General features: G+C 47.5%; 1 protein-coding gene across 3 annotated transcripts in view; it reads left to right on the top strand.

Moving 5' to 3' along the window:
- The window catches only part of LOC106585038 (phosphatidylinositol 4-phosphate 5-kinase type-1 beta), a 90,184-nt gene that overhangs the window by 50,537 nt on the left and 14,899 nt on the right, over positions 1-24,748 (top strand). For all 3 annotated transcript variants that reach the window (XM_014170787.2, XM_014170784.2, XM_014170786.2), the window contains exons 5-9: positions 4,691-4,808; positions 7,493-7,645; positions 9,462-9,758; positions 20,463-20,665; positions 20,908-20,991. In XM_014170787.2, the coding sequence (XP_014026262.1) occupies positions 4,691-4,808; positions 7,493-7,645; positions 9,462-9,758; positions 20,463-20,665; positions 20,908-20,991 (855 nt within the window). The remainder of the gene's footprint in view (positions 1-4,690; positions 4,809-7,492; positions 7,646-9,461; positions 9,759-20,462; positions 20,666-20,907; positions 20,992-24,748) is intronic.

The raw sequence follows: 24,748 nt of genomic DNA, 5'->3' as shown, positions 1-24,748 counted from the left end.
CCATGAAACAAGGGAGGAGGCGTTCTCCTTAAACAGTAATGACTCACATAGAGGATTCATATCCCAAAGAATAAAAAAGGGGCTTCTATCATTTAACATGAGTGTGAATCAGCTAGTTAAAGTCATGGTGTATGGACTCTGTCAATCCAGTGGTTTATATACCCCAAATCCCTGGAAATCAGCTTACTGTGTCTTTTAACGCCAGTGTGCAAAACATACAGCAGGCCGTGTCGTGCCTGGCCCATCAAATTGTCTGTCTTTAATAATTACTTCAGCAGCTTAAAGAAACACTTTACATAACCCTGAACACACACAGGAATGCATGCACAACACACACACACACACACACACACACACACACACACACACACACACACACACGAGTGTAAGAGAGGACGTCAATTAGTGCCGTCAGATCACATCTCTTGGTATTAACAGATGAGCGAACATCATCCACTGTTTGAGTAATCTTCTCGTCTATATTTCACATATTTGGCAAAAGATCTAGAGAATCTGTTACCGAACGACATTAAACAAACCTCTCCCCATATGGAAAAACAGAAAATCACCAGAGAATGTCAACCTCTTGATTGGTTGAGTTTTGTAAGCAAGTTTTTTTAAGAATTGGTATTTGCTAATGGTCATGCCAGCCTCTTTCCCTTCCAAGTTCTGCAGAGACTTGGACTAGGAAATGCTTTCTGTGTGTCCCTTTCCAAATGGCACATCAGGACATGCAAAATCTGTCCTTCAATAGAAACTGAACATACTGGTGTATGCAAACATGCTGTCAGATTTAACTCGCACTCTTGAGTTTCTCATTTATTATGCTCATTTAAATATATACTGCAGGTTAGAGTGATTTTATGCAAATGATCCTACTTAACACGGTTGCAATAGCCATCCCAGAATGTTGAAATTAATTTGTTTAGCCAAACATACAGAGAGAGAACAATATGTTCTCATTGTCTCTTCATGGGCATCTTTTGACTGAGAGTGGGCTGGTGACAATGACGACACTGGAGAGACCAGGTGTTTTAACCTCCACTAGAAGAGACAACAGAATGAGTGTAGGAGGAAGCTTAAGCCATGTAACAGTAACACAGTGGTTCCCAAACTGTGGGGTGTGAGGAGTCGTCGGGGGTGGAGATTTTTCTTTTTTAAAGGAACTCCGTCCGGCTTTGAACTTACTCTTGAAAGTTGTAGCGTGCACAACAGCGCCAGCTCTCGGTAGCCGATGTGAGCAAGACCTTTAAACAGGTCAACATTCACAGAGCCATGGGGCCAGACGGATTACCAGGACGTTACTCAAAGTATGCGCGGACCAACTGGCAAGTATCTCCACTGACATTTTCAACCTCTCCCTGACTGAGTCTGTAATACCTACATGTTTCAAGCAGACCACCATAGTCCCTGTGCCCAAGGAAGCAAAGGTAACCTGCCTAAATGATTACCGCCCCATAGCACCCACGTCGGTAGCCATGAAGTGCTTTGAAAGGCTGGTCATGGCTCACATCAACAGCATCCTCCCGGATACCCTAGACCCCCTCCAATTCGCATACCGCCCCAACAGATCCACAGATGACGCAATCTCAATTGCACTCCACACTGCCCTTTCCCACCTGGACAAAAGGAACACCTTTTGAGAATGCTGTTAATTGACTACAGCTCTGCGTTCAACATCATAGGGCCCACAAAGCTCATCAGCTAAGGACCCTGGGAATAAACACCTCCCTCTGCAACTGGATCCTGGACTTCCTGACGGGCCGCCCCCAGGTGGGTAGGCAACAACACGTCTGCCACGGTGATCCTCAACACTGGGGGTGTGCACTTAGTCCCCTCTTGTACTCCCTGTTCACCCACGACTGTGTGACCAAACACGACTCCAACACCATCATTAAGTTTGCTGACGACACAATAGTGGTAGGCCTGATCACCGACAACGATGAGACGGCCTATAGGGAGGAGGTCAGAGACCTGGCAGTGTGGTGCCAGGACAACAACCTCTCCCTCAATGTGAGCAAGACAAAGGAGCTGATCGTGAACTACAGGAAAAGGCGGGCCTAACAGGCCCCCATTAACATCAACGTGGCTGTAGTGGAGCGGGTCGAGAGTTAAGTTCCTTGGTGTCCACATCACCAACGAACTATCATGGTCCAAACACACCAAGACAGTCGTGAATAGGGCACGACAACACTTTTTTCCCCCCTAGGAGACTGAAAAGATTTGGCATGGGTCCCCAGATCCTCAAAAAGTTCTACAGCTGCACCATCAAGAGCATCCTGACCGGTTGCATCACCGCCTTACAGAGGGTAGTGTGTACGGCCCAGTACATCACTTGGGCCAAGCTTCCTGCCATCCAGGACCTATATAATAGGCAGTGTCAGAGCAAAGCCCAAAAAATTGTCAGACTCCAGTCACCCAAGTCATAGACTGTTTTCTCTGCTACCGCACGGCAAGTGGTACCGGAGCGCCAAGTCTAGGACCAAAAGTCTCCTTAACAGCTTCTACCCCCAAGCCATAAGACTACTGAACAATTAATTAAATGGCCAACGGACTATTTACATTGACCTCCCCCACTGCGGGGGTCACGGGATGTTCCCCAATGCTGGAAGGGGGGGCCCCGAGTGATAAAGTTTGGGAACCCCTGCAGTAACAGAACAGCAGTAGTTTTTGACTCAATCTCTCTCTCTCTCTTTCTGTCTCTCTCTTTCTCTCTCTTCCCCCCCCCCCTCTCTCTCTCCCCTGAGAGACACAGGGCAAGAGTGACTGACGCAGAGCTCTCAGAGAGGATCCTCCGGGATCCCCCTTCACTTCCCTCATCTCCATTGGTTCCCTTAACTCATACTGTCAGGCTGTCGCTGGCGCCTGTACATCTCACACAGATTTTCTGATTCCCACATTGTTTGTCTGCTGTAACTTGTCTAGTGTTCTTTTCTCTAACAGTACTCTAGTTCTGCTCTGCGTGGATAAGACGCGTTCATTGCTGTGCGCGTTTGTGTGCTCTTCCGTCTAAATGGTTTTAATATGAGACTATACCGTTTCAGTCACAGCAGGCAGCCGGCGCATAGCTCTGTGTAGCTGGAGGTCATTCTCTTTGCTACCCACACACACACACACACACACACACACACACACACACACAGCGTGATTTCATTCAGCAGTAGACTGATGATCACACCTATTTATGTTGAGGCTGTAGCCTGTCCTGTTACTGAGTGGAAGCACTGGGGCGCACAGCTCAACATCTTCGGCCAATTGAGAGTTCAACAACCTGGTTTCGATAGCAGCTCGCTGTGGAGGTGCCCCTGAAAACGAAGCCTTTTTAACGCCCTTTTAATGGATATAGATTTAGGGTGCAGTGCGTTGGCGTGTTGTTACAGGATCATCTGGAGCTAATCACCCAGTAAACCTCCTGTGTTCTGTTCCACCTGGCACGGCTACAGGTTTGTACCGCCAAGGAACTTGAAGCTCTCAACCCGCTCCACAAAAGCCCTGTCTGTGGATGGGGCCGTGCTCTCCCCTCTTTCTCCTATAGTCCACGATCAGCTCCTTGGTCTTTCTGACGTTGAGGGAAAGGTTGTTGTCATGTCACCACACTGCTAAGTCTCTGACCTCCTCCCTATAGGCTGACTCATCGCTGTCGGTGATCAGGCCTACCACCGTTGTGTCGTCAGCAAACTTGATGATGCTGTTGGAGTCGTGTGTGGCCATGCAGTCGTGGGTGAACAGGGAGTACAGGAGGGGGCTAAGCACACACCCCTGAGATGCCCTGTCTTGAGGGTCAGAGTGGCGTAGGTGTTGTTGCCTACCCTCACCACCTGGGTGCAGCCGTCAGGAAGTCCAGGATCCAGTTGAAGAGGGAGGTGTTCAGTCCAAGGGTCCCTAGCTTGGTGATGAGCTTGGAGGGGACTGGTGTTGAACGCTGAGCTGTAGTCTATGAACAGCATTCTCACATAGTTATTCCCCCTCTTGTCCAGGTGGGAAGGGCAGTGTGAAGTGCAACTGAGATTGCGTCATCTGTGGATCTGTTGGGGCGTTCTGCAAAATTAGAGTGGATCTAGTGTGTCTGGGATGATGGTGTTGATGTGCGTCATGACCAGCCTTTCAAAGCAGATAAATGACGGATGTGTTCGTGCTGTGGGCTCAAGGTGACTGCAGACTGCCATCAGTCAGTGAGTCTGTGGAAAACCCCATGCCTTCTCTCTCTCTATGGACACAGATCTCATATCATCATAATGCTGGTCCCCTGTGTTACATGGTGTTGTATTATTGTGTTGTTTAGGGTAATCAGAGGCATGCTCTCTTGCCAGTCTCTGGACTCTAAACAGGGCTGTGTGCCACTGGTTCATCTGGCTTGCCATGGGTAGCTGTACTTAAAGGCATCCTCCAGCGATTTTTGAACTTTTACTGTTGAAAAGCGATATCCCGAGTATAAATACAGGATAGACACGGAGGTGTGTCGCGTTATTTCATGCCAGGATCCACTGAATGCTCTGACATGACGATCATCAGTTCTAGTTAAAGACAGTGCGTGATGTCTGTTTGCAGAATATCCGTGTACGTCAGTGATAGTTTTTGTACCGTACTAAACTGATGAACAGAAATGAGTCCAAACTCGCTTGTTTCTGTATGTGGGGATTTTCTAACTAACTGTTCTGTGTCTTTGTGTCCGGTGGGCCGTTTCCATCAGCGAGGGGAGCAACCTGACACCGGCTCACCACTACCCAGACTTCCGGTTCAAAACCTACGCCCCGCTGGCCTTCCGCTACTTCCGGGAGCTCTTCGGGATCAAACCAGATGACTACCTGGTAGGTCTAAACACTGCACCTGGTCCACACCAGGTACACTCCTAGTCCACACCTGATTATGGATTGAGACACATCCCATAGGTTAGAGTTCATCCTACCGATCATGTAACTTTCACCAATCAACTCATTGGGATCAGTGGTGACTAAAGTGTATTGGAGTGTGAGCAGTGGTTTTACCCTGTTCTACCTATCCAGCTGTGGAGGTGGAGATGGGGGTTGGGTTTGGGTGGGGGGTGAGGTAATAGTCGTGCTAATTTCATTATGATGGGTTTAATTGCATCCCCTGCACATTTAAATGAAATCAGGCTGTAATTTCCCAGAGGGTCGAGGTGGGTGGATGTGTGGCGGTGTGTGTGTGTGTGTGTGTGTGTGTGTGTGGGCGCACGAGAGTGTGCGTGTATCAGCAGTTAACCCGTTGCTGACCGATCCCACTCAGAAGGCATGCCAGAGAGATGGGCCCTTCAGGTCAAAGTCATTACCACCTCTCTATTATTACACAGTCATTATCACTGGGACAGGTAGATCAGAGGAGAATACACCATGGAGTTTCAATATGCAGCACTACCATATAGAATATCTATCATACGATATGAGCAGGACCAGCTATTATCTGCACGATCTATTATCTATATGTTATTCTACCCTCACATTACTTTTCATTTGAAATTATTTTTGACCATTCTTTTCTATTATGCCATAGCTTTTTTTTGTTCGGATTCACGCTCTTTACTCCAAGGCTGTTGCACCCTCCTCACCACAGCTCTTATGAATGCCCTGACACATTCTGCATTTGTGATCAGTCATCATTGCTATCAGACAAAAGGCTACAGGACAAGCAAAGAAAGAGTGAAAGCCAGAGAGAGATGGAGGGAGAGAGCGATGGAGGGAGAGCGAGGGAAAGAGACTGAAGGGTGAAGCAAACACCGTCTTAATGTGTCCTTGTTGATTATGCATTTATTCAAACACAGAAGCAACAGCAGAGATTAATTAAGACAACACACACACACACACTCTACCACTCAGGGTCCTGAATGCAAATGCAGATAAATTGTGGATGTGTTCGGGCTGTGGACTCAACGTGACTGCAGACTGCCGTGAGTCTGTGGAGAACCCCATGCCTTTCTCTCTCTCGCTCTCTGTGTTTCTCTTGTTGTTTCTCTCTATTAGAACACACAGCTCTGCATTATCATTAAACATCCACACTACTCCACCTTCACTAACTTCCCCTGGTCCTTTGATTTCCACACAGAGGGGGTTCTGTGTTAGAGCAGGGCTTTTATGTTCATTTGGAGAAAAACACAACAGATGTTTTTGGAATTGTTGTTGTCTACATTGGCTCTGTTGCCAGAGGCCCATCTCATGTAAGCTAAACTGGAAATGTTATTTTGTGCTTTGTTTGTGAAGGTTCAACTGATAAACACACATGAATGCTGGTGGAAACAGAATACATTCACCCTTGCCCTGAGGCATATTGTATGGTCTTAGATAACTTCTGTGGAAGTAATAAAGCTGAATGTGTGGTTTGTAAAAGCTGAGTGCACAGAATCAAGGAAACGTACTATACTGATGCCACACCCTCAGTGACCTATTGACCACCTGTCTACAGCCAATCCCAGCAAAACAGACCTTTCACTCAGTTTGTGACGTGTGTGTGTGTGTGTGTGTGTGTGTGTGTGTGGAGGAGACGGTGTGTGTGTGTGTGGAGGAGACGGTGTGTGTGTGTGTGTGGAGGAGACGGTGTGTGTGTGTGTGTGGAGGAGACGGTGTGTGTGTGTGTGTGTGGAGGAGACGGTGTGTGTGTGTGTGTGTGGAGGAGACGGTGTGTGTGTGGAGGAGACGGTGTGTGTGTGTGTGTGTGTGTGGAGGAGACGGTGTGTGTGTGTGTGTGGAGGAGACGGTGTGTGTGTGGGGGAGGGGGTGTGTGTGTGTGTGGAGGAGACGGTGTGTGTGTGTGTGTGTGGAGGAGACGTGTGTGTGTGTGTGTGTGTGTGTGGAGGAGACGGTGTGTGTGTGTGTGTGGAGGAGACGGTGTGTGTGTGTGTGTGTGTGTGTGGAGGAGACGGTGTGTGTGTGTGTGTGTGTGTGTGTGGAGGAGACGGTGTGTGTGTGTGTGTGTGTGTGTGTGGAGGAGACGGTGTGTGTGTGTGTGTGTGTGGAGGAGACGGTGTGTGTGTGTGTGTGTGGAGGAGACGGTGTGTGTGTGTGTGTGTGTGTGGAGGAGACGGTGTGTGTGTGTGTGTGGAGGAGACGGTGTGTGTGTGTGGAGGAGGAGACTGTGTGTGTGTGTGTGTGTGTGTGTGTGTGTGTGTGTGTGTGTGTGTGTGTGTACACGCGTGTCTGCATGCGTGTGTGATAATGATATACTGCACCATAAAAGCCACACACGCATCTGAATGAATGAAACCGTATGTTTGTTTTCCAGACCACCACAATTGGAATGCAACTTTAGTCCTTTTTAACCACAATAAACAACGGGTAAGGGGTTAGTTGTTTGTCAATGGTAGAGGTTGTGCTTTATAAATCAGAGGACATTATTTCCCTGAGGATTAGGCAGCGAGTTCAATGACCGTAGGAGTTGTCGAGCAGCACAAACAGATCTGGGACCTGTGGTTGTACAGGCATACTAAACCAATTTTGTTATTGTTTTTACAGGCATATTAAACCAGTTTTGTTTTTCTCCTCAGTACTCCATCTGTAATGAGCCTCTGATTGAGCTGTCCAACCCCGGGGCCAGCGGCTCTCTGTTCTACCTGACCAGCGATGACGAGTTCATCATCAAAACCGTCCAGCACAAAGAGGCTGAGTTTCTCCAGAAACTTCTCCCAGGTTACTACATGGTGAGTAACTCACCCAACCTAGTCTGCTTTTCCTATATAGTGCACTACTTTTTAACCAGGGCCCATAGGGTCTTGATCGAAAGCACTGCACTATGTAGGGAATAGGTTACCATTAAATGTAAAAGTAAAAGGCACATGACAGCCCGCTTGAAGTTAGCCAAAAGACTCTCAGACCATGAGAAACAAGATTCTCTGGTCTGATGAAACTAATATTGAAATCTCTGGCCTGAATGCCAAGCTTCACGTCTGGAGGAAACCTGGCACCATCCCTCCAGTGAAGCATGGTGGTGGCAGCATCATGCTGTGGGGAGGTTTTTCAGCGGCAGGGACTGGGAGACTAGTCAGGATCGAGGCAAAGATGAACGGAGCAAAGTACAGACAGATCCTAGATGAAAACCTGCTCAGGACCTCTTATCGGGGCAAAGGTTCACCTTACAACAAGACAACACAGGAGTGGCTTCGGTACAAGTCTCTGAATGTCCTTAAGTGGCCCAGCCAGAGCCCGGACTTGAACCCGATCGAACATCTCTGGAGAGACCTGAGAATAGCTGTGCAGCAACGCTCCCCATCCAACCTGACTGAGCTTGAGAGGATATGCAGAGAAGAATGGGAGAAACTCCCCAAATACAGGTGTGCCAGGCTTATAGCGTCATACCCAGGAAGACTCGATGCTGTGGTTGCTGCCAAAGGTGCTTCAACAAAGTACTGAGTAAAGGGTCTGAATACTTATGTAAATGTCCATTTTTATTTGTAAGATTATCATTTTTTTGCTTCGTTTTTCCCGCCCTCAATCTACACACAATACCCCATAATGACAATGTAATCCATTTTAGAATAGGGCTGTAGGGTAGCGGAATGTGGAAAAAGTCAAGGGGTCTGAATATTTTCCGAAGGCACTGTATGATAAAAAAAGAACTTGACTTTTTCAAGTTTTTTTTATCTGTGTGACCATCCTCAGAAACACTATTCGTCACAAAGATGCACAAGTAACAGTGAATGCAACGAAGGACCTCTCCATTTAATTCACTCTCACTTTAATACATTTAATTATATACTGAACAAAAATATGAACGCAACAATTTCAATGATTTTACTGAGTTACAGTTAATTTAAGGAAATCAGTCAAAGGCACTAATCTATGGATTTCACATGATTGGGCAGGGGTGCAACCATGCGTGGGTCTGGGAGGGAATAGGCCCACCCACTTGGGAGCCAGGCCCACCCATTGGGGAGCGAAGCCCAGCGAATCAGAATGAGTTTTTCCTCACAAGGCTTTATTACAGCCAGAAATACTCCTCAGTTTCATCAGCTGTCCGGGTGGCTGGTCTCAGACGATCCCGCAGGTGAAGAAGCTGGATGTGGAGTTTGTGGGCTGGCGTGGTTAAACGTGGTCTGCGGTTGTGAGGCCGGTTGGACATACTGCCAAATTCTCTAAAACGACATTGAAGGCGGGTTATGGTAGAGAAATGAACATTAAATTATTTGGTAACAGCTCTGTTGGAAATTCCTGCAGTCAGCATGTCAATTTTCATGCTTCCTCAACTTCCCTGTAGCTCAGTTGGTAGAGCATGGTGTTTGCAACGCCAGGGTTGTGGGTTCGTTTCCCACGGGGGGCCAAGTACGAAAAAAAAATAATATGTATGAAATGAAAAAAATGAAATGTATGCATTCACTACTGTAAGTCGCTCTGGATAAGAGCGTCTGCTAAATGACTAAAATGTAATGTAAATGGAAATGGACTCAGACCTGGTCCCAGGCCTATTAAACAGAACCTATTGATCAGCTAATTGTATTCCACCTCTCTCTCCACACGTAGAACCTGAACCAGAACCCACGCACCCTGCTGCCTAAGTTCTACGGTCTGTACTGCATCCAGTCCGGAGGCGTCAACATCCGGCTGGTGGTGATGAACAACGTGCTGCCTCGCTCCGTCAAGATGCACTACAAGTACGACCTGAAGGGCTCCACCTACAAGAGACGTGCCTCCAGGAAGGAGAGGGAGAAGGCCTGTCCCGTCTACAAGGACCTGGACTTCCAGGACATGCATGAAGGGCTCTACTTCGACGCTGACACCTACAATGCCTTGATGAAGACCCTGCAGAGAGACTGCCGGGTAGGTGTGGACTGCAACAGCTGTCTGTCTGTCGATCTCCGTCTGTCTGTCTGGGTGCCTCAAGCGCCGACCTTGCTGTGGAACCTCGCTAAACTATGTTACGACACTGGCATGAGTACCAAGAAAAGTAGATTACACCGCTCGTTTGAGTGTAATGCTACAATTCAAACTTGCTAGATCATCCCAGTATTACAAAGCGTCTTAGCAAACACATGGCGGAAGCAGTTTTAACAACAACAGAAAAACAGGTAATGCATTTTCTTCACATTCTTTCAGTATTGTATGCAGATTATAGTGTCATTCTGGCTTTTCCCGTCATTCTGGAAATGAGAAGTGCTATCAGATGAGAGGGCTATCACAGGAACCATATCTGTGCACTCATTTCTAAGGTCTGCTCTTTTCATTCCCACACACACTCTGGACTTAAATGCCAAACTTCTTGTTATGTCACCCTTTGAACATTGGGTCAGATGCCAGAACTAGAGAAGGGCACAGATTGTATTTGGCATGGGAGTCCAGTGAAGTACTGGGACTCATTCTGTCTATGGGAAATCAGCAACCTCTCCCCTTCACACGGGATACAGATGTGGGATCTTAATTTGATCACTCTTTTGTTGATGAGAATTTTCCTGGAAATGCAAACTTCTAGTGTATTCAGCAGGATCTTCAAACTTGTAGTGTATTAAAGGTTTAAAAAGGCTTCTAAAGTTTGTCATTTCCAATTTAACATTTCAGACCTGATTTGCCTTAACCGCTACATAAAATGTCCATTAATTATAATCCACATAATAATGCACATTTCCTGTTGCTGCAGAACTATTTTCCTGCTGTAGCAAACTCGCTCAAATTAAAATCCTACATCTGTGCTTTGCCACCTTAGTGCACACACTCAAATAGTATACACTACACGCACGGCACACATGTACACTAATGCAAGTATGCACGCACGTACGCACATGCACCACACACACACTTCCACTCTTCCACTTCATACTCTGCCACATTGAATATAAGCCAAGAACAGTGTGCTTGTGATTGTAGGGTTGGACGGTGTGTTTTGAGAAAGGGGACTGTCTTTCTGCAGTATTTGGCACTGGGATTGTGTGTTTCCACTGTGGGTTCATTGGGAGCTCTGTGCTCTGTTTCAGTTCCATGACAGTTTTCCAAACATTGAGTGTGATTAAGAAATGTTCCCAGCAGTGTGAGAGAGAGAACCACTAAAGATAGGAGGCTGCATTCCTGTCTATTTCAGAGCAATAGCCAGATTGTCCTGTCTAATCTAGTGAAGTGGTGGGATCAGATCTATTGTTTAACCGAACAATAGGAGCCAGGAGCTACTTTACCACTCCTAAAATGTACATAGAACAAACAAGACCATTACAAGTCAACTTAGAGAACCAAAGAGGTGCATATTGTAGTTTGTCCTTAGCACTACACAGCTGACTCAAATGAGCAAGTCATCAAACTTTGATTTGAATCAGCCGTGTAGCGCTAAGGCAAAAAACTCAAATATACATCCCTTTGGGTCCCCAGGGCCAGAACCACTGGTCTATGGCACTACTATATCTATCTCTGTTGTTATTGTGCTCTGTTCACACCTACACTACCTGTTGGTGAATTGAAAATGGAGTTGGTGGAAACAGGAAAAAACACATAAAAAACATCTAATGTGGACTGCCTCAGGTGATTACCATATAGATGGTGTTTATAAAATGATTGACAATGGTGAATGGCCTTATCTATTATACAGTATCAAATCACCTCAACTACCTCGTACCCGAAGCACATTGACTCGGTTTTGTTATTGCTATTTTATTGTGTTAGTATTTCCTTTTTTAATGGTGCTAATCTTTGTACCTTTTAACTCTGCATTGTTGGAAAAGGGCTCCTAAGTCAGCATTTCATGGTAAAGTCTACACCTGTTGTATTTGGCTCATGTGACAAATAACATGTGATTTTTATTTGGGCTAGCTCTGAGGGGATGACGGGACATACAGTTGGAAGTGGGAAGTTTACATACACCTTAGCCAAATACATTTAAACTCAGTTTTTCACATAGTTAAAATGACCCTGTCTTAGGTCAGTTTGGATCACCGCTTTATTTTAATAATGTGAAATGTCAGAATAATAGTAGAGAGAATGATTTATTTCAGCTTTTTATTTATTTTATCACATTCCCAGTGGGTCAGAAGTTGACATACACTCAATTAGTATTTGGTAGCATTGCCTTTAAATTGTTTAACTTGGGTCAAACGTTTCGGGTAGCCTTCCACAAGCTACCCACAATAAGTTGGGTGAATTTTGGCCCATTCCTCCTGACAGAGCTGGTGTAACTGAGTTAGGTTTGTAGGCCTCCTTGCTCGCACACACTTTTTCAGTTCTGCCCACAAATTTTCTATAGGATTGAGGTCAGGGCTTTGTGATGGCCACTCCAATACCTTGACTTTGTTGTCCTTAAGCCATTTTGCCACAACTTTGAGGGTATGCTTGGTGTCATTGTCCATTTGGAAGACCCATTTGCGAACAAGCTTTAACTTCCTGACTGATGTCTTGAGATGTTGCTTCAATATATCCACATAATTTTCCTCCCTCATCATGCCATCTATTTTGTGAAATGCACCAATCCCTCCTGCAGCAAAGCACCCCCACAACATGATGCTGCCACTCCTGTGCTTCACGGTTGGGATGGTGTTCTCCGGTTTGCAAGCCTCGCCCTTTTTCCTCCAAACATAAATGGTCATTATGGCCAAACAGTTCTATTTTTGTTTCATCAGACCAGAGGACATTTCTCCAAAAAGTACGATCTTTGTCCCCATGTGCAGATGCAAACCGTAGTCTGGCTTTTTTTATGGTGGTTTTAGAACAGTGGCTTCTTCCTTGCTGAGCGGCCTTTAAGGTTATGTCGATATAGGACTCGTTCAACTGTGGATCTAGATACTTTTGTACCTGTTTCTTCCAGCATCTTCACAAGGTTTTTTTGCTGTTGTTCTGGGATTGATTTGCACTTTTCACACCAAAGTACATTCATCTCTAGGAGACAGAACGCGTCTCCTTTCTGAGCGGTATAGCGGCTGCGTGGTCCCATTGAGTTTATACTTGTGTACTATTGTTTGTACAGATGAACGTGGTACCTTCAGGCATTTGAAAATTACTCGCAAAAATGAAACAGACTTGTGGAGGTCTACAATTTTTTTTCTGAGGTCTTGGCTGATTTTATTTTGATTTTCCCATTATATCAAGCAAAGAAGCACTGAGTTTGAAGGTAGGCCTTGAAATACAGTCGTGGTCAAAAGTTTTGAAATGACACAAATATTAATTTTCACAAGTTTGCTGCTTCAGTGTCTTTAGATATTTTTGTCAGATGTTACTATGGAATACTGAAGTATAATTACAAGCATTTCATAAGTGTCAAAGGCTTTTATTGACAATTATATGAAGTTGATGCAAAGAGTCAATATTTGCAGTGTTGACCGTTCTTTTTCAAGACCTCTGCAATCCGCCTTGGCATGCTGTCAATTAACTTCTGGGCCATATCCTGACTGATGGCAGCCCATTCTTGTATAGTCAATGCTTGGAGTTTGTCAGATTTTGTGGGTTTTTGTTTGTCCACCCGCCTCTTGAGGATTGACCAAGTTCTCAATGGGATTAAGGTCTGTGGAGTTTCCTGGCCATGGACCCAAAATATCAATGTTTTGTTCCCTGAGACACTTAGTTATCACTTTTGCCTTATAGCAAGGTGCCCCATCATGCTGGAATAGACATTGTTCATCACCAAACTGTTCTTGGATGGTTGGGAGAAGTTGCTCTCGGAGGATGTGTTGGTACCATTCTTTATTCATGGCAGTGTTCTTATGCAAAATTGTGAGTGAACCCACTCCCTTGGCTGAGAAGCAACCCCACATATGAATGGTCTCAGGATGCTTTACTGTTGGCATGACACAGGACTGATGGTAGCGCTCACCTTGTCTTCTCCGGACAAGCTTTTTTCCGGATGCCCCAAACAATCGGAAAGAGGATTCATCCGAGAAAATGACTTTACCCCAGTCCTCAGCAGTCCAATCCCTATACCCTTTGCAGAATATCAGTCTGTCCCTAATGTTTTTCTTGGAGAGAACTGGCTTCTTTGCTGCCCATCTTGACACCAGGCCATCCTCCAAAAGTCTTCGCCTCACTGTGTGTGCAGATGCAATCACACCTGCCTGCTGCCATTCCTGTGCAAGCTCTGTACTGGTGTTTCCCCGATCCCGCAGCTGAATCAACTTTAGGAGATGGTCCTGGTGCTTGCTGGACTTTCTTGGGCGTCCTGAAGCCTTCTTCACAACAATTGAACTGCTCTCCTTGAAGTTGTTGATGATCCGATAAATGGTTGATTTAGGTGCAATCTTACTGGTAGCAATATCCTTGCCTGTGAAGCCCTTTTTGTGCAAAGCAATGATGACTGCACGTGTTTCCTTGCAGGTAACCATGGTTGACAGAGGAAGAACAATGATTCCAAGCACCACCCTCCTTTTGAAGCTTCCAGTCTGTTATTCGAACTCAATCAGCATGACAGAGTGATCTCCAGCCTTGTCCTTGTCAACACTCACACCTGTGTTAACGAGAGAATCACTGACATGATGTCAGCTGGTCCTTTTGTGGCAGGGCTGAAATGCAGTGGATATGTTTTTGGGGGATTCAGTTCATTTGCATAGCAAAGAGGGACTTTGCAATTAATTGCAATTCATCTGATCACTCTTCATAACATTCTGGAGTATATGCAAATTGCCATCATACAGACTGAGGCAGCAGACTTTGTGAAAAATGTATATTTGTGTCATTCTCAACTTTTGGCCACGACTGTACATCCACAGGTACACCTCCAATTGACTCTAATGATGTCAATTAGCCTATCAGAAGCTTCTAAAGCCATGACATAATTTTCTGGAATTTTGTTTAAAGGCACAGTCAACTTAGTACACTTCTGACCCAGTGGAATTGTGATACAGTGAATTATAAGTGAAATAATCTGTTTGTAAACAATTGTTGGAAAAAATTACTTGTGTCATGCACAAAGTAGATGTCCTAACCGACTTGCCAAAACTATAGTTTGTTAACAAGAAATGTGTGGAGTGGTTGAAAAACTAGTTTTAATGACTCCAACCTAAGTGCATGTAAACTTCTGACTTCAACCGTATCTCATGTGGGGGGAGAATGAAGTTACCCCTAGACACTGATCTTAGGCCAGTTTTGCATTTTTAACAAATTGTTAAAGTTGGTAATTGTGGAGGGTTAGCTGATTCTAGAGGCTGTTAGGCATATGTTGTAACAGTGTGTGTTGTCCATGACAAGAGAGATCATTATAGTGTTCCCCTGTCCGCCTCCTGCCCCAAGGTCCAACCAGGATGTAGACATCAGGAAGTAGAGAGACCGAGCCACTGAGACCAGGAACAGGAAGGAAGATGCTTCCTATTACAGGCATCCAGCCTTTGAAACCTTCGCAACATTATAGCGTACAATGTGATTGTCAAGGGCATTTGTGTTACTCCCCCACAACATGGCTTCCGTTAACCAGGTTTAGCTACTCTTATTTTATTGGACGCTCTGAGAATAGCTAAACTGAGCTGTTATTCAACAGCAAACGACAAGTTGTGACTTAATGAATGGAGTTAGTCTGCATGAGTAGCATGCTGTTAGGGGTGTATATATACTGAACAAAAATATAAACGCAACATATAAAGTGTTGGTCAAATAATAGTTTCCAGAAATTTTCCATACGCAAAAACGTGTATTTCTCTAAAGAATTTTGCACAGGTTTGTTTACATCCCTGTTCGTGAGCATTTCTCCTTTGCCAAGATAATTCATCCTCCTGTCAGGTTTGGCATATCAAGAAGCTGATTAAACAGCGTGATCATTACACAGGTGCACCTTGTGCTGGGGACAATAAAAGGCCACTCTAAAATGTGCGGTTTTGTCACACAACACAATGCCACAGATGTCTCAAGTTTTGAGGGAGCGTACAATTGGCATGCTGACTGCAGGAATGGATTGTCCACCAGAGCTGTTGCCAGAGAATTGAATGTTCATTTCTCTACCATAAGCTGTCTCCAACGTTGTTTTAGAGAATTTGGCAGTACGTTCAACCGGCCTCACAATCGCAGACCACGTGTAACCACGCCAGCCCAGGACCTCCACATCTGGCTTCTTCACCTGCGGGATCATCTGAGACCAGCCACCTGGATAGCTGATGAAACTGAGGAGTATTTCTGTCTGTAATAAAGCCCTTTTGTGGGAAAAACTAATTCTGATTTTCTGGGCCTAGTCACCCCTTGATGGCTTTGGCAATGGCTGCTATAGCTGACTGATTCCTCTCCTCCCATTTCCTCTCTCCTTATGTTTGTCCACTAAACTCACACACTCCTCAATGTTGACTTTCTATTGGATACAGCTCAAGTAGGTAAGAGTCCGTCACATACTCTCGAAGATGGCCTCTTGTTTGAAGACTTGAGGGACCTTTCTTTTCCGTCCCTTCCGCTCTCCTTCTTCTCTCACATCCTCTGTGTTTCAAAGTAGTTTTCTTCTTCTTCTAGGAAGGCACGACGCTAAAGGGAACAGTGTTTCACGTTGAATGCAGGGGTTGTATTATAAGTGACTCTGGACTCTGTAGCTAGTTTGTTATTGTCACGGCTTCCTGTCTTCCCTTCCTGAGCTGGAAGCAAAGTGCCCTCAAAGCAATATCTCTGTCCTTTTCCATGAGTAAGCAGTAAACCCCTCGCCCCAGGGCCTGCTGCAGCACCGAAAAACAGGAGAGGGGGGAAAGGAAGGGATAGAAGGGGGAAGAGGTTAGAGTTGTACGGAGATTCAGCCAGGGTATGAAGGGGTGGTTAGGGGCGAGATGAGATCGGGAGACCATGAAGTCTCTGCTGCTGTGCTGTATGTGGGTCACTGAGGAAAATGTAGGGTACTCTCTCTTTCCCTCCTCTCCTCTCTTCATCTCACAACAGCTCCCTCGATGCCCTCCATATGGCGAATGGGCTGAGAACATGAATAAACTATGTCCATGTCTATGACTAGAGGGAGAGAGAGACTGAAGGAAAGCCTCCTCGTGTTTGACTTGGAACAGAGAGCAATGATGTCATTGTCATAGCATGGCTGGGCTCTGAGGTGTTGTTGAGATGATGACAATGTAAACTGTAATGACAGTTTAGCAACGGGGACAATGTTTTGGAAGTGGTTGCCAATCATGAGTGTTGAGGTCTTTGACTAGGGCAGAGGGATGTTGACTGCCATTTAGCTTGATGTATAAACATATTTTTGTCTGGGAATCCCCCTATTAACTCGAGACGCAAACAAACACATACACTCACATGCACACACAAACGTACACACGCGCTCGCCCCACACACAAATAGAATGGGTGGGAAAATAGTGTTGCATAATTGTTATGGAACTCGAGGCCGGTCATGTTGTCAGACAAAAACAACCTTTTATTGGTCCCACTCCTCTCTTCCTGGGTCATGTGATTCTGTAATTCCATTGGAACATGACAGGGACAACAATGTCCTCTCACAAAGCCAATCAAGCCAGGGCCGATGTCAAATGACACCCTATTCCCCGTATAGTGCACTACTTTGGCTAGAGTTGGATCTGCCCACTACACACGCCCCCCCCCAAAAAAAAAAAACGTATGGAAAATCGTTGAATTAGAAATGTTAACATGAAATGTCAATGTAAAAGCTGAGAGTGTGATTTGTATGAAAGGCATGGCTGGCACCATGTTTTAACTGCAATGTAAAGAGTCTGTGTCATTCCCCTCTTCAAAGGGTGCCAGTGTATTAGTGTCATAGTAAGTGGGCCATGCTGTACTGTGGGGTTTCAAAGACAGACCCTCTCAAGAGACCGATCCAGAGGAGAGACTCAGACATGGCTTGGATGTGCTGAATTACATCGAAGATCATTTGTTCAAGGAAAAGGGAATCTTGTAAAAGGGTGACTTACTGAACACGTGTTAAAATAGTCTCCCTAATACTTTTCCATCCACTTTTACAGAAACTCTGAAGACAGAAAGCAGTTTGAAGTCAAATACAAGGTGAACATCTACAGTGTGTTGATATTATGTTTAAGTGATTGTTAGTTATTTTTGGCTCACATTGTCTAACCAGCAAACCGGGATCATTCCCAGAACATTAGCTAAGATTCCCATTAAGTTTTAGTTAGATAAAATCCTAACATTAGGATGATAGCATCCCAAAAACATTCAACAAATATTTTTGATGGAATTCTTTTTTGAAATTTTTTTTTTATGAAATATCCTTGGAATGTTCTAACATTAACTCAAATGTTGTGCACAACATCTGTAACAACCACCGCAGAACATTCCCCGAATGTTTTCATTAGGTTTCCAGGTAACACAATGTACTATTTCATGTTTTTAAATCATACTGCCGCAACAAAATGTGAGAGCAACGTTCTGGGTACGTTCTTACAACATCAGGTGAATGTTTTATGCAAACATTGTATAATCATCGGCACAACTGGACAGTTTTTGTGTTATGAGAACATTTGCCGCAACCTAATGGTTGTTCTGGGAACTTTCACAGAAACAATTTTGGTTTTCTGGGTATGCTTTTTATTGCAGGTGAAGAGGAACACCGACTTTGTAGCTTGGCAAATCACTGCTCAGCATCAAATGAAAAAGGATGCACACATTTGAAGTGCTCGTTGCAGTAGTATAGAAGCCAACCTGATGAAGGCAGGCAGCAGTATGGTTTGTGTAGCGATGGTTTGCCTGGCAAGGAGAGGTGGTCAGGCCAGCTGGGAGTCACATGGGCCTACTGTGGGCAGGTTGGTGTGTGGGTCTATTCAAAATGGTGTCCTTTGAATAGGAACGGGGGAGTCAGGAGGAACAGATGCAAATCAAATACATGGAAAAGGCAAAGCTCGAACAAGAGCACAAGTGTTTTCTGAGTGTGTGTGTTTGTGTCTGCGAGCGTGTGGCTGTGTGTGTGTGTGTGTGTGTGTGTGTGTGTGTGTGGCTGTGCGTATGGGCTTGAGTTTGTGATTTGCATTAGTCATATAAGGACACGAAATAAATAATTAACCATGATTAAACAACCAGCAACAATGTACTTTATAAAGCAAAAATAAAGACATTTACCATTGGGAATAACCAGGACATAGCTGTTCTATAATATTATTTGGCCTGTACTAAGTCATGACATATGTTTCCTTGTGCCACATCTATGGATTCCAGTTACAGATACATCAAGGTATGATACGAGGTCAAAAGGCCATCTTTGACCTATAACCTACTGTCCACTCCTAGTAAGTGTGTGTTGATGTTAGTCTCTTAACAAAGATCCTCATTCTGGTCATACTAGGTCACATTACTTTGATTAGATCACAAAAGGCTGATTATCTGGTTCTGTTGTGGTCCTTTTCCTCTGCCTGTTTTTTATTGGCCAGTTCCATATATGGGACAATGATAGCTGAGTCCCTTATGGCACCCTATTCTCTTTATAGTGCACTACTTTTGAACTAGTGCACTACTTAGGAAGTTAGGGTGCCACTTGGGATGTACCTGATGCTGGGAATACTGTTGACGAAATCCATCTGCATTGCTGACTTTAGGGGTTACCATGACGATCATGATGAACATTCTTGTAATTTTTAGGTCTGCAGCCAAGCCACATTTGTCTGGGTGTTCCCCGTTATGACAGATTTAACAAAACCTGCTGTTTCTTTCCTGTTCCTGCTTTTTCCTTTTTTCATTATCATCTCTCTTAGACAGACAGACGGACACACGGACGGACACACGGACGGACACACGGACGGACACACGGACGGACACACGGACAGACAGTGTTATTAGTTTTGGGGATTTGCACAGTAATGTTTAGAATGACATGGTTCCTGTGGTCCAATGATCAGATTATCAAATTTGATCAAATTTGCATCCAAAAATGGCTAATCTTATTATGGCTGATGGAACCATAAAAAGTATGACTTTCCATGCAAGTGTGTCTGCACATGTGTGTGTGTGTGTATGTATGAATTACATGGTTCCTGTACATACAGTACACAGTACTCACACACACACACACTTGGCATGCAAAAGCAGTGCCGGCCAAGCCAGACTAAAAGGCCTGATAGCACCCCTGACCCCATATTCAGATTGTGTTTTTTGAGCCCCTCTGGTGTCGTGAGACCGTTCTGTCTGAGCAGTGAGAGGAAACCTGGGGCCTGAGAAACCCTGGGAACAGAGACAAGAGGGCAGAAGGCCCCTCACACGGGTCAATATGTAAAACATCATTCAACCATGGAGCAACACCTTTCTTTATATAGCTCAAGAATCAGTTACAGAAACATTTCAATTCTTTTGGGTGTTTGAGGCACACTTAGCTTAGTGGTTACATGATACACTTTGTACTTTTCAAGTCTGTGTAACTAAAGCTTCTGGTCAACATAGTAGAATAGATTATCACTAGTGTCTATTTATTTTTGGTCACACAGAAATATGGGTCACAGTTCAATAAACCAGATGATAGAAAAACAAACGTTTTTGTTGTTGTTTAAAACGTACACACCCGTGGCTGATACTAGTCAGCCAAGGACTAACAGCAAGGCCAAGACAGCGCCGACTGCATTTCCACTCTTTGCTAGCTAACAGGCTGCTGTCGTTTCCAAATCGTGGTGATTAAGGTGTGGTTTCATGTTGTGTGCTGCAGGTGTTGGAGAGCTTTAAGATCATGGACTACAGTCTGCTGCTGGCCGTGCATGTCCTGGACCAGAGCCCAAAGGAGGGGGGCGAGCCGGGCCAGGCAGGGGGGGACGGCAAGCGACCCGTGGCCCAGAGGGTCCTCTACTCCACAGCCATGGAGTCTATCCAGGGGGACGGCAAGGCTGCCGAGGCCCACACCACAGACGACACGTGAGTCAGCTCACCACAGGCATACTGCTCATACAAACACACATACACAATCATATACACAGTAATAGTTTGATGACATGTACACACTTACATACACTGAAAGATGCATGGCAAAACTCTCACAAACACTCACTACGATCAAAACCCAACCCTCACCGAGATGCTTTTAAGGATGACTTGGCAGATAATCCTGACTGACTACATTCTGTGACTGGACTTGTATTTACTGTGCTGTATTTCAGGATGGGTGGAATTCCTGCCAAATCACACAAAGAAGAGAAGCTGCTTATTTTCCTGGGCATCATCGACATCCTGCAATCCTACCGGTATAACATTACTTCATAACATGCTATAATATAACATTTATTACGTGGCATAATGACATACTATTACATGTTCAGCATAATATTCTGTAACCTGGAGTTTTCTGTCCCTATGCGGGGGAGGGGGAGGTAGAGAGGGGAAGAGGAGAGAGACGCAGAGGGGAAGAGGAGAGAGACGCAAAGGGGAAGAGGAGAGAGACGCAGAGGGGAAGAGGAGAGAGGGGAAGAGGAGAGAGACGCAGAGAAGAGGAGAGAGGGGAAGAGGAGAGAGGCGCGGAGGGAGAGAGGAGAGAGGGGAAGAGGAGAGAGGCGCGGAGGGAAAGAGGAGAGAGGGGAAGAGGAGAGAGGCGCGGAGGGAAAGAGGAGAGAGACGCAGAGGGAAAGAGGAGAGAGACGCAGAGGGGAAGAGGAGAGAGGGGAAGAGGAGAGAGGCGCGGAGGGAGAGAGGCGCGGAGGGAGAGAGGCGCGGAGGGAGAGAGGCGCGAGGCGCGGAGGGAGAGAGGCGCGAGGCGCGGAGGGAGAGAGGCGCGAGGCGCGGAGGGAGAGAGGCGCGAGGCGCGGAGGGAGAGAGGCGCGAGGCGCGGAGGGAGAGAGGCGCGAGGCGCGGAGGGAGAGAGGCGCGAGGCGCGGAGGGAGAGAGAGGCGCGAGGCGCGGAGGGAGAGAGGCGCAGACAGGAGAGAGAGAGAGGCGCAGACAGGAGAGAGAGAGAGACGCAGACAGGAGAGAGAGAGAGACGCAGACAGGAGAGAGAGAGACGCAGACAGGAGAGAGAGAGACGCAGACAGGAGAGAGAGAGAGACGCAGACAGGAGAGAGAGAGAGACGCAGACAGGAGAGAGAGAGAGACGCAGACAGGAGAGAGAGAGAGGAGAGAGGCGCGGAGGGAGAGCGAGAGGAGAGAGGCGCGGAGGGAGAGAGGCGCAGACAGGAGAGAGAGAGAGGCGCGAGGCGCGGAGGGAGAGAGGCGCAGACAGGAGAGAGAGAGACGCAGACAGGAGAGAGAGAGAGACGCAGACAGGAGAGAGAGAGACGCAGACAGGAGAGAGAGAGACGCAGACAGGAGAGAGAGAGACGCAGACAGGAGAGAGAGAGAGACGCAGACAGGAGAGAGAGAGAGGAGAGAGGCGCGGAGGGAGAGCGAGAGGAGAGAGGCGCGGAGGGAGAGCGAGAGGAGAGAGGCGCGGAGGGAGAGCGAGAGGAGAGAGGCGCGGAGGGAGAGCGAGAGGAGAGAGGCGCGGAGGGAGAGCGAGAGGAGAGAGGCGCGGAGGGAGAGCGAGAGGAGAGAGGCGCGGAGGGAGAGAGAGAGGAGAGAGGCGCGGAGGGAGAGAGAGAGAGGAGAGAGGCGCGGAGGGAGAGAGAGAGGAGAGAGGCGCGGAGGGAGAGAGAGAGGAGAGAGGCGCGGAGGGAGAGAGAGAGGAGAGAGGCGCGGAGGGAGAGAGAGAGGAGAGAGGCGCGGAGGGAGAGAGAGAGGAGAGAGGCGCGGAGGGAGAGAGAGAGGAGAGAGGCGCGGAGGGAGAGAGAGAGGAGAGAGGCGCGGAGGGAGAGAGAGAGGAGAGAGGCGCGGAGGGAGAGAGAGAGGAGAGAGGCGCGGAGGGAGAGAGAGGAGAGAGGCGCGGAGGGAGAGAGAGAGGAGAGAGGCGCGGGACGCAGAGAGAGAGAGGAGCGGGACGCAGAGAGAGAGAGGAGCGGGACGCAGAGAGAGAGAGGAGCGAGACGCAGAGAGAGAGAGAGAGAGCGAGACGCAGACAGGAGAGAGAGAGAGACGCAGACAGGAGAGAGAGAGAGACGCAGACAGGAGAGGGAGACGGAGAGAGAGGAGCGAGACGCAGAGAGAGAGAGGAGCGAGGACACAGAGAGAGAGAGAGAGGAGCGAGACGCAGAGAGAGAGAGGAGCGAGGCGCAGAGAGAGAGAGGAGCGAGGCGCAGAGAGAGAGAGGAGCGAGGCGCAGAGAGAGAGAGGAGCGAGGCGCAGAGAGAGAGAGGAGCGAGGCGCAGAGAGAGAGAGGAGCGAGGCGCAGAGAGAGAGAGGAGCGAGGCGCAGAGAGAGAGAGGAGCGAGGCGCAGAGAGAGAGAGGAGCGAGGCGCAGAGAGAGAGAGGAGCGAGGCGCAGAGAGAGAGAGGAGCGAGGCGCAGAGAGAGAGAGGAGCGAGGCGCAGAGAGAGAGAGGAGCGAGGCGCAGAGAGAGAGAGGAGCGAGACGCAGAGAGAGAGAGGAGCGAGACGCAGAGAGAGAGAGGAGAGAGAGAGGAGCGAGACGCAGAGAGAGAGAGGAGCGAGACGCAGGGGAGCGAGGAGAGAGAGGGGAGCGAGACGCAGAGAGAGAGGGGAGCGAGACGCAGAGAGAGAGGGGAGCGAGACGCAGAGAGAGAGGGGAGCGAGACGCAGAGAGAGAGGGGAGCGAGACGCAGAGAGAGAGGGGAGCGAGACGCAGAGAGAGAGGGGAGCGAGACGCAGAGAGAGAGGGGAGCGAGACGCAGAGAGAGAGGGGAGCGAGACGCAGAGAGAGAGGGGAGCGAGACGCAGAGAGAGAGGGGAGCGAGACGCAGAGAGAGAGGGGAGCGAGACGCAGAGAGAGAGGGGAGCGAGACGCAGAGAGAGAGAGGAGCGAGACGCAGAGAGAGAGAGGAGCGAGACACACAGAGAGAGAGAGAGACGAGAGAGAGAGAGAGGAGCGAGACAGAGAGAGAGAGGAGCGAGACAGAGAGAGAGAGGAGCGAGACAGAGAGAGAGAGGAGCGAGACACAGAGAGAGAGAGAGGAGAGCAGAGAGAGAGAGAGCGAGACGAGAGAGAGAGAGGAGCGAGACGCAGAGAGAGAGAGAGCGAGAGCAGAGAGAGAGAGGAGCGAGAGCAGAGAGAGAGAGGAGCGAGACGAGAGAGAGAGAGGAGCGAGACGCAGAGAGAGAGAGAGAGAGGAGCGAGAGCAGAGAGAGAGAGAGAGAGAGAGAGAGAGAGAGCGAGAGAGAGAGAGAGAGAGAGAGAGAGAGAGAGAGAGAGAGAGAGAGAGAGAGAGAGAGAGAGAGAGAGAGAGAGAGAGAGAGAGAGAGAGAGAGAGAGAGAGAGAGAGAGAGAGAGAGAGAGAGAGAGAGAGAGAGAGAGAGAGAGAGAGAGAGAGAGAGAGAGAGAGAGAGAGAGAGAGAGAGAGAGAGAGACGGAGGGAGAGAGAGAGAGAGAGAGAGAGAGAGAGAGAGAGAGAGAGAGAGAGAGAGAGAGAGAGAGAGAGAGAGAGAGAGAGAGAGAGAGAGAGAGAGAGAGAGAGAGAGAGAGAGAGAGAGAGAGAGAGAGAGAGAGAGAGAGAGAGAGAGAGAGAGAGAGAGAGAGAGAGAGAGACGCGGAGGGGAGAGAGAGAGAGAGAGAGACGCGGAGGGGAGAGAGAGACGGAGGGGAGAGAGAGAGAGACGCGGAGAGGGAGAGGGAGAGAGACGCGGAGAGAAGGAGAGAGACGCGGAGAGAGACGCGGAGAGAAGGAGAGAGACGAGAGGGGAGAGAAGGAGAGAGACGCAGAGGGGGAGAGAAGGAGAGAGACGCAGAGGGGGAGAGAAGGAGAGAGACGCAGAGGGGGAGAGAAGGAGAGAGACGCAGAGGGGGAGAGAAGAGAGACGCAGAGGGGGAGAGAAGAGAGACGCAGAGAGAAAGAGAAGAGAGACGGAGAATGAAGAGACAAAGCGAGAAAGAGGAGAGGGAAAGGGGGAGAGAGGGAGAGAGAGAGATAGACATAAGCTCCTCAGTGTGAAAAGCCTCTAGCACCAGAGAGACAGAAGTC

This window comes from Salmo salar, chromosome ssa24 (genome assembly GCF_905237065.1).
Source record: "Salmo salar chromosome ssa24, Ssal_v3.1, whole genome shotgun sequence".
NCBI lineage: Eukaryota > Metazoa > Chordata > Actinopteri > Salmoniformes > Salmonidae > Salmo > Salmo salar.
Note: the sequence above shows the minus strand (reverse complement) of the source record. Positions and strands in the feature narration are given on the sequence as shown.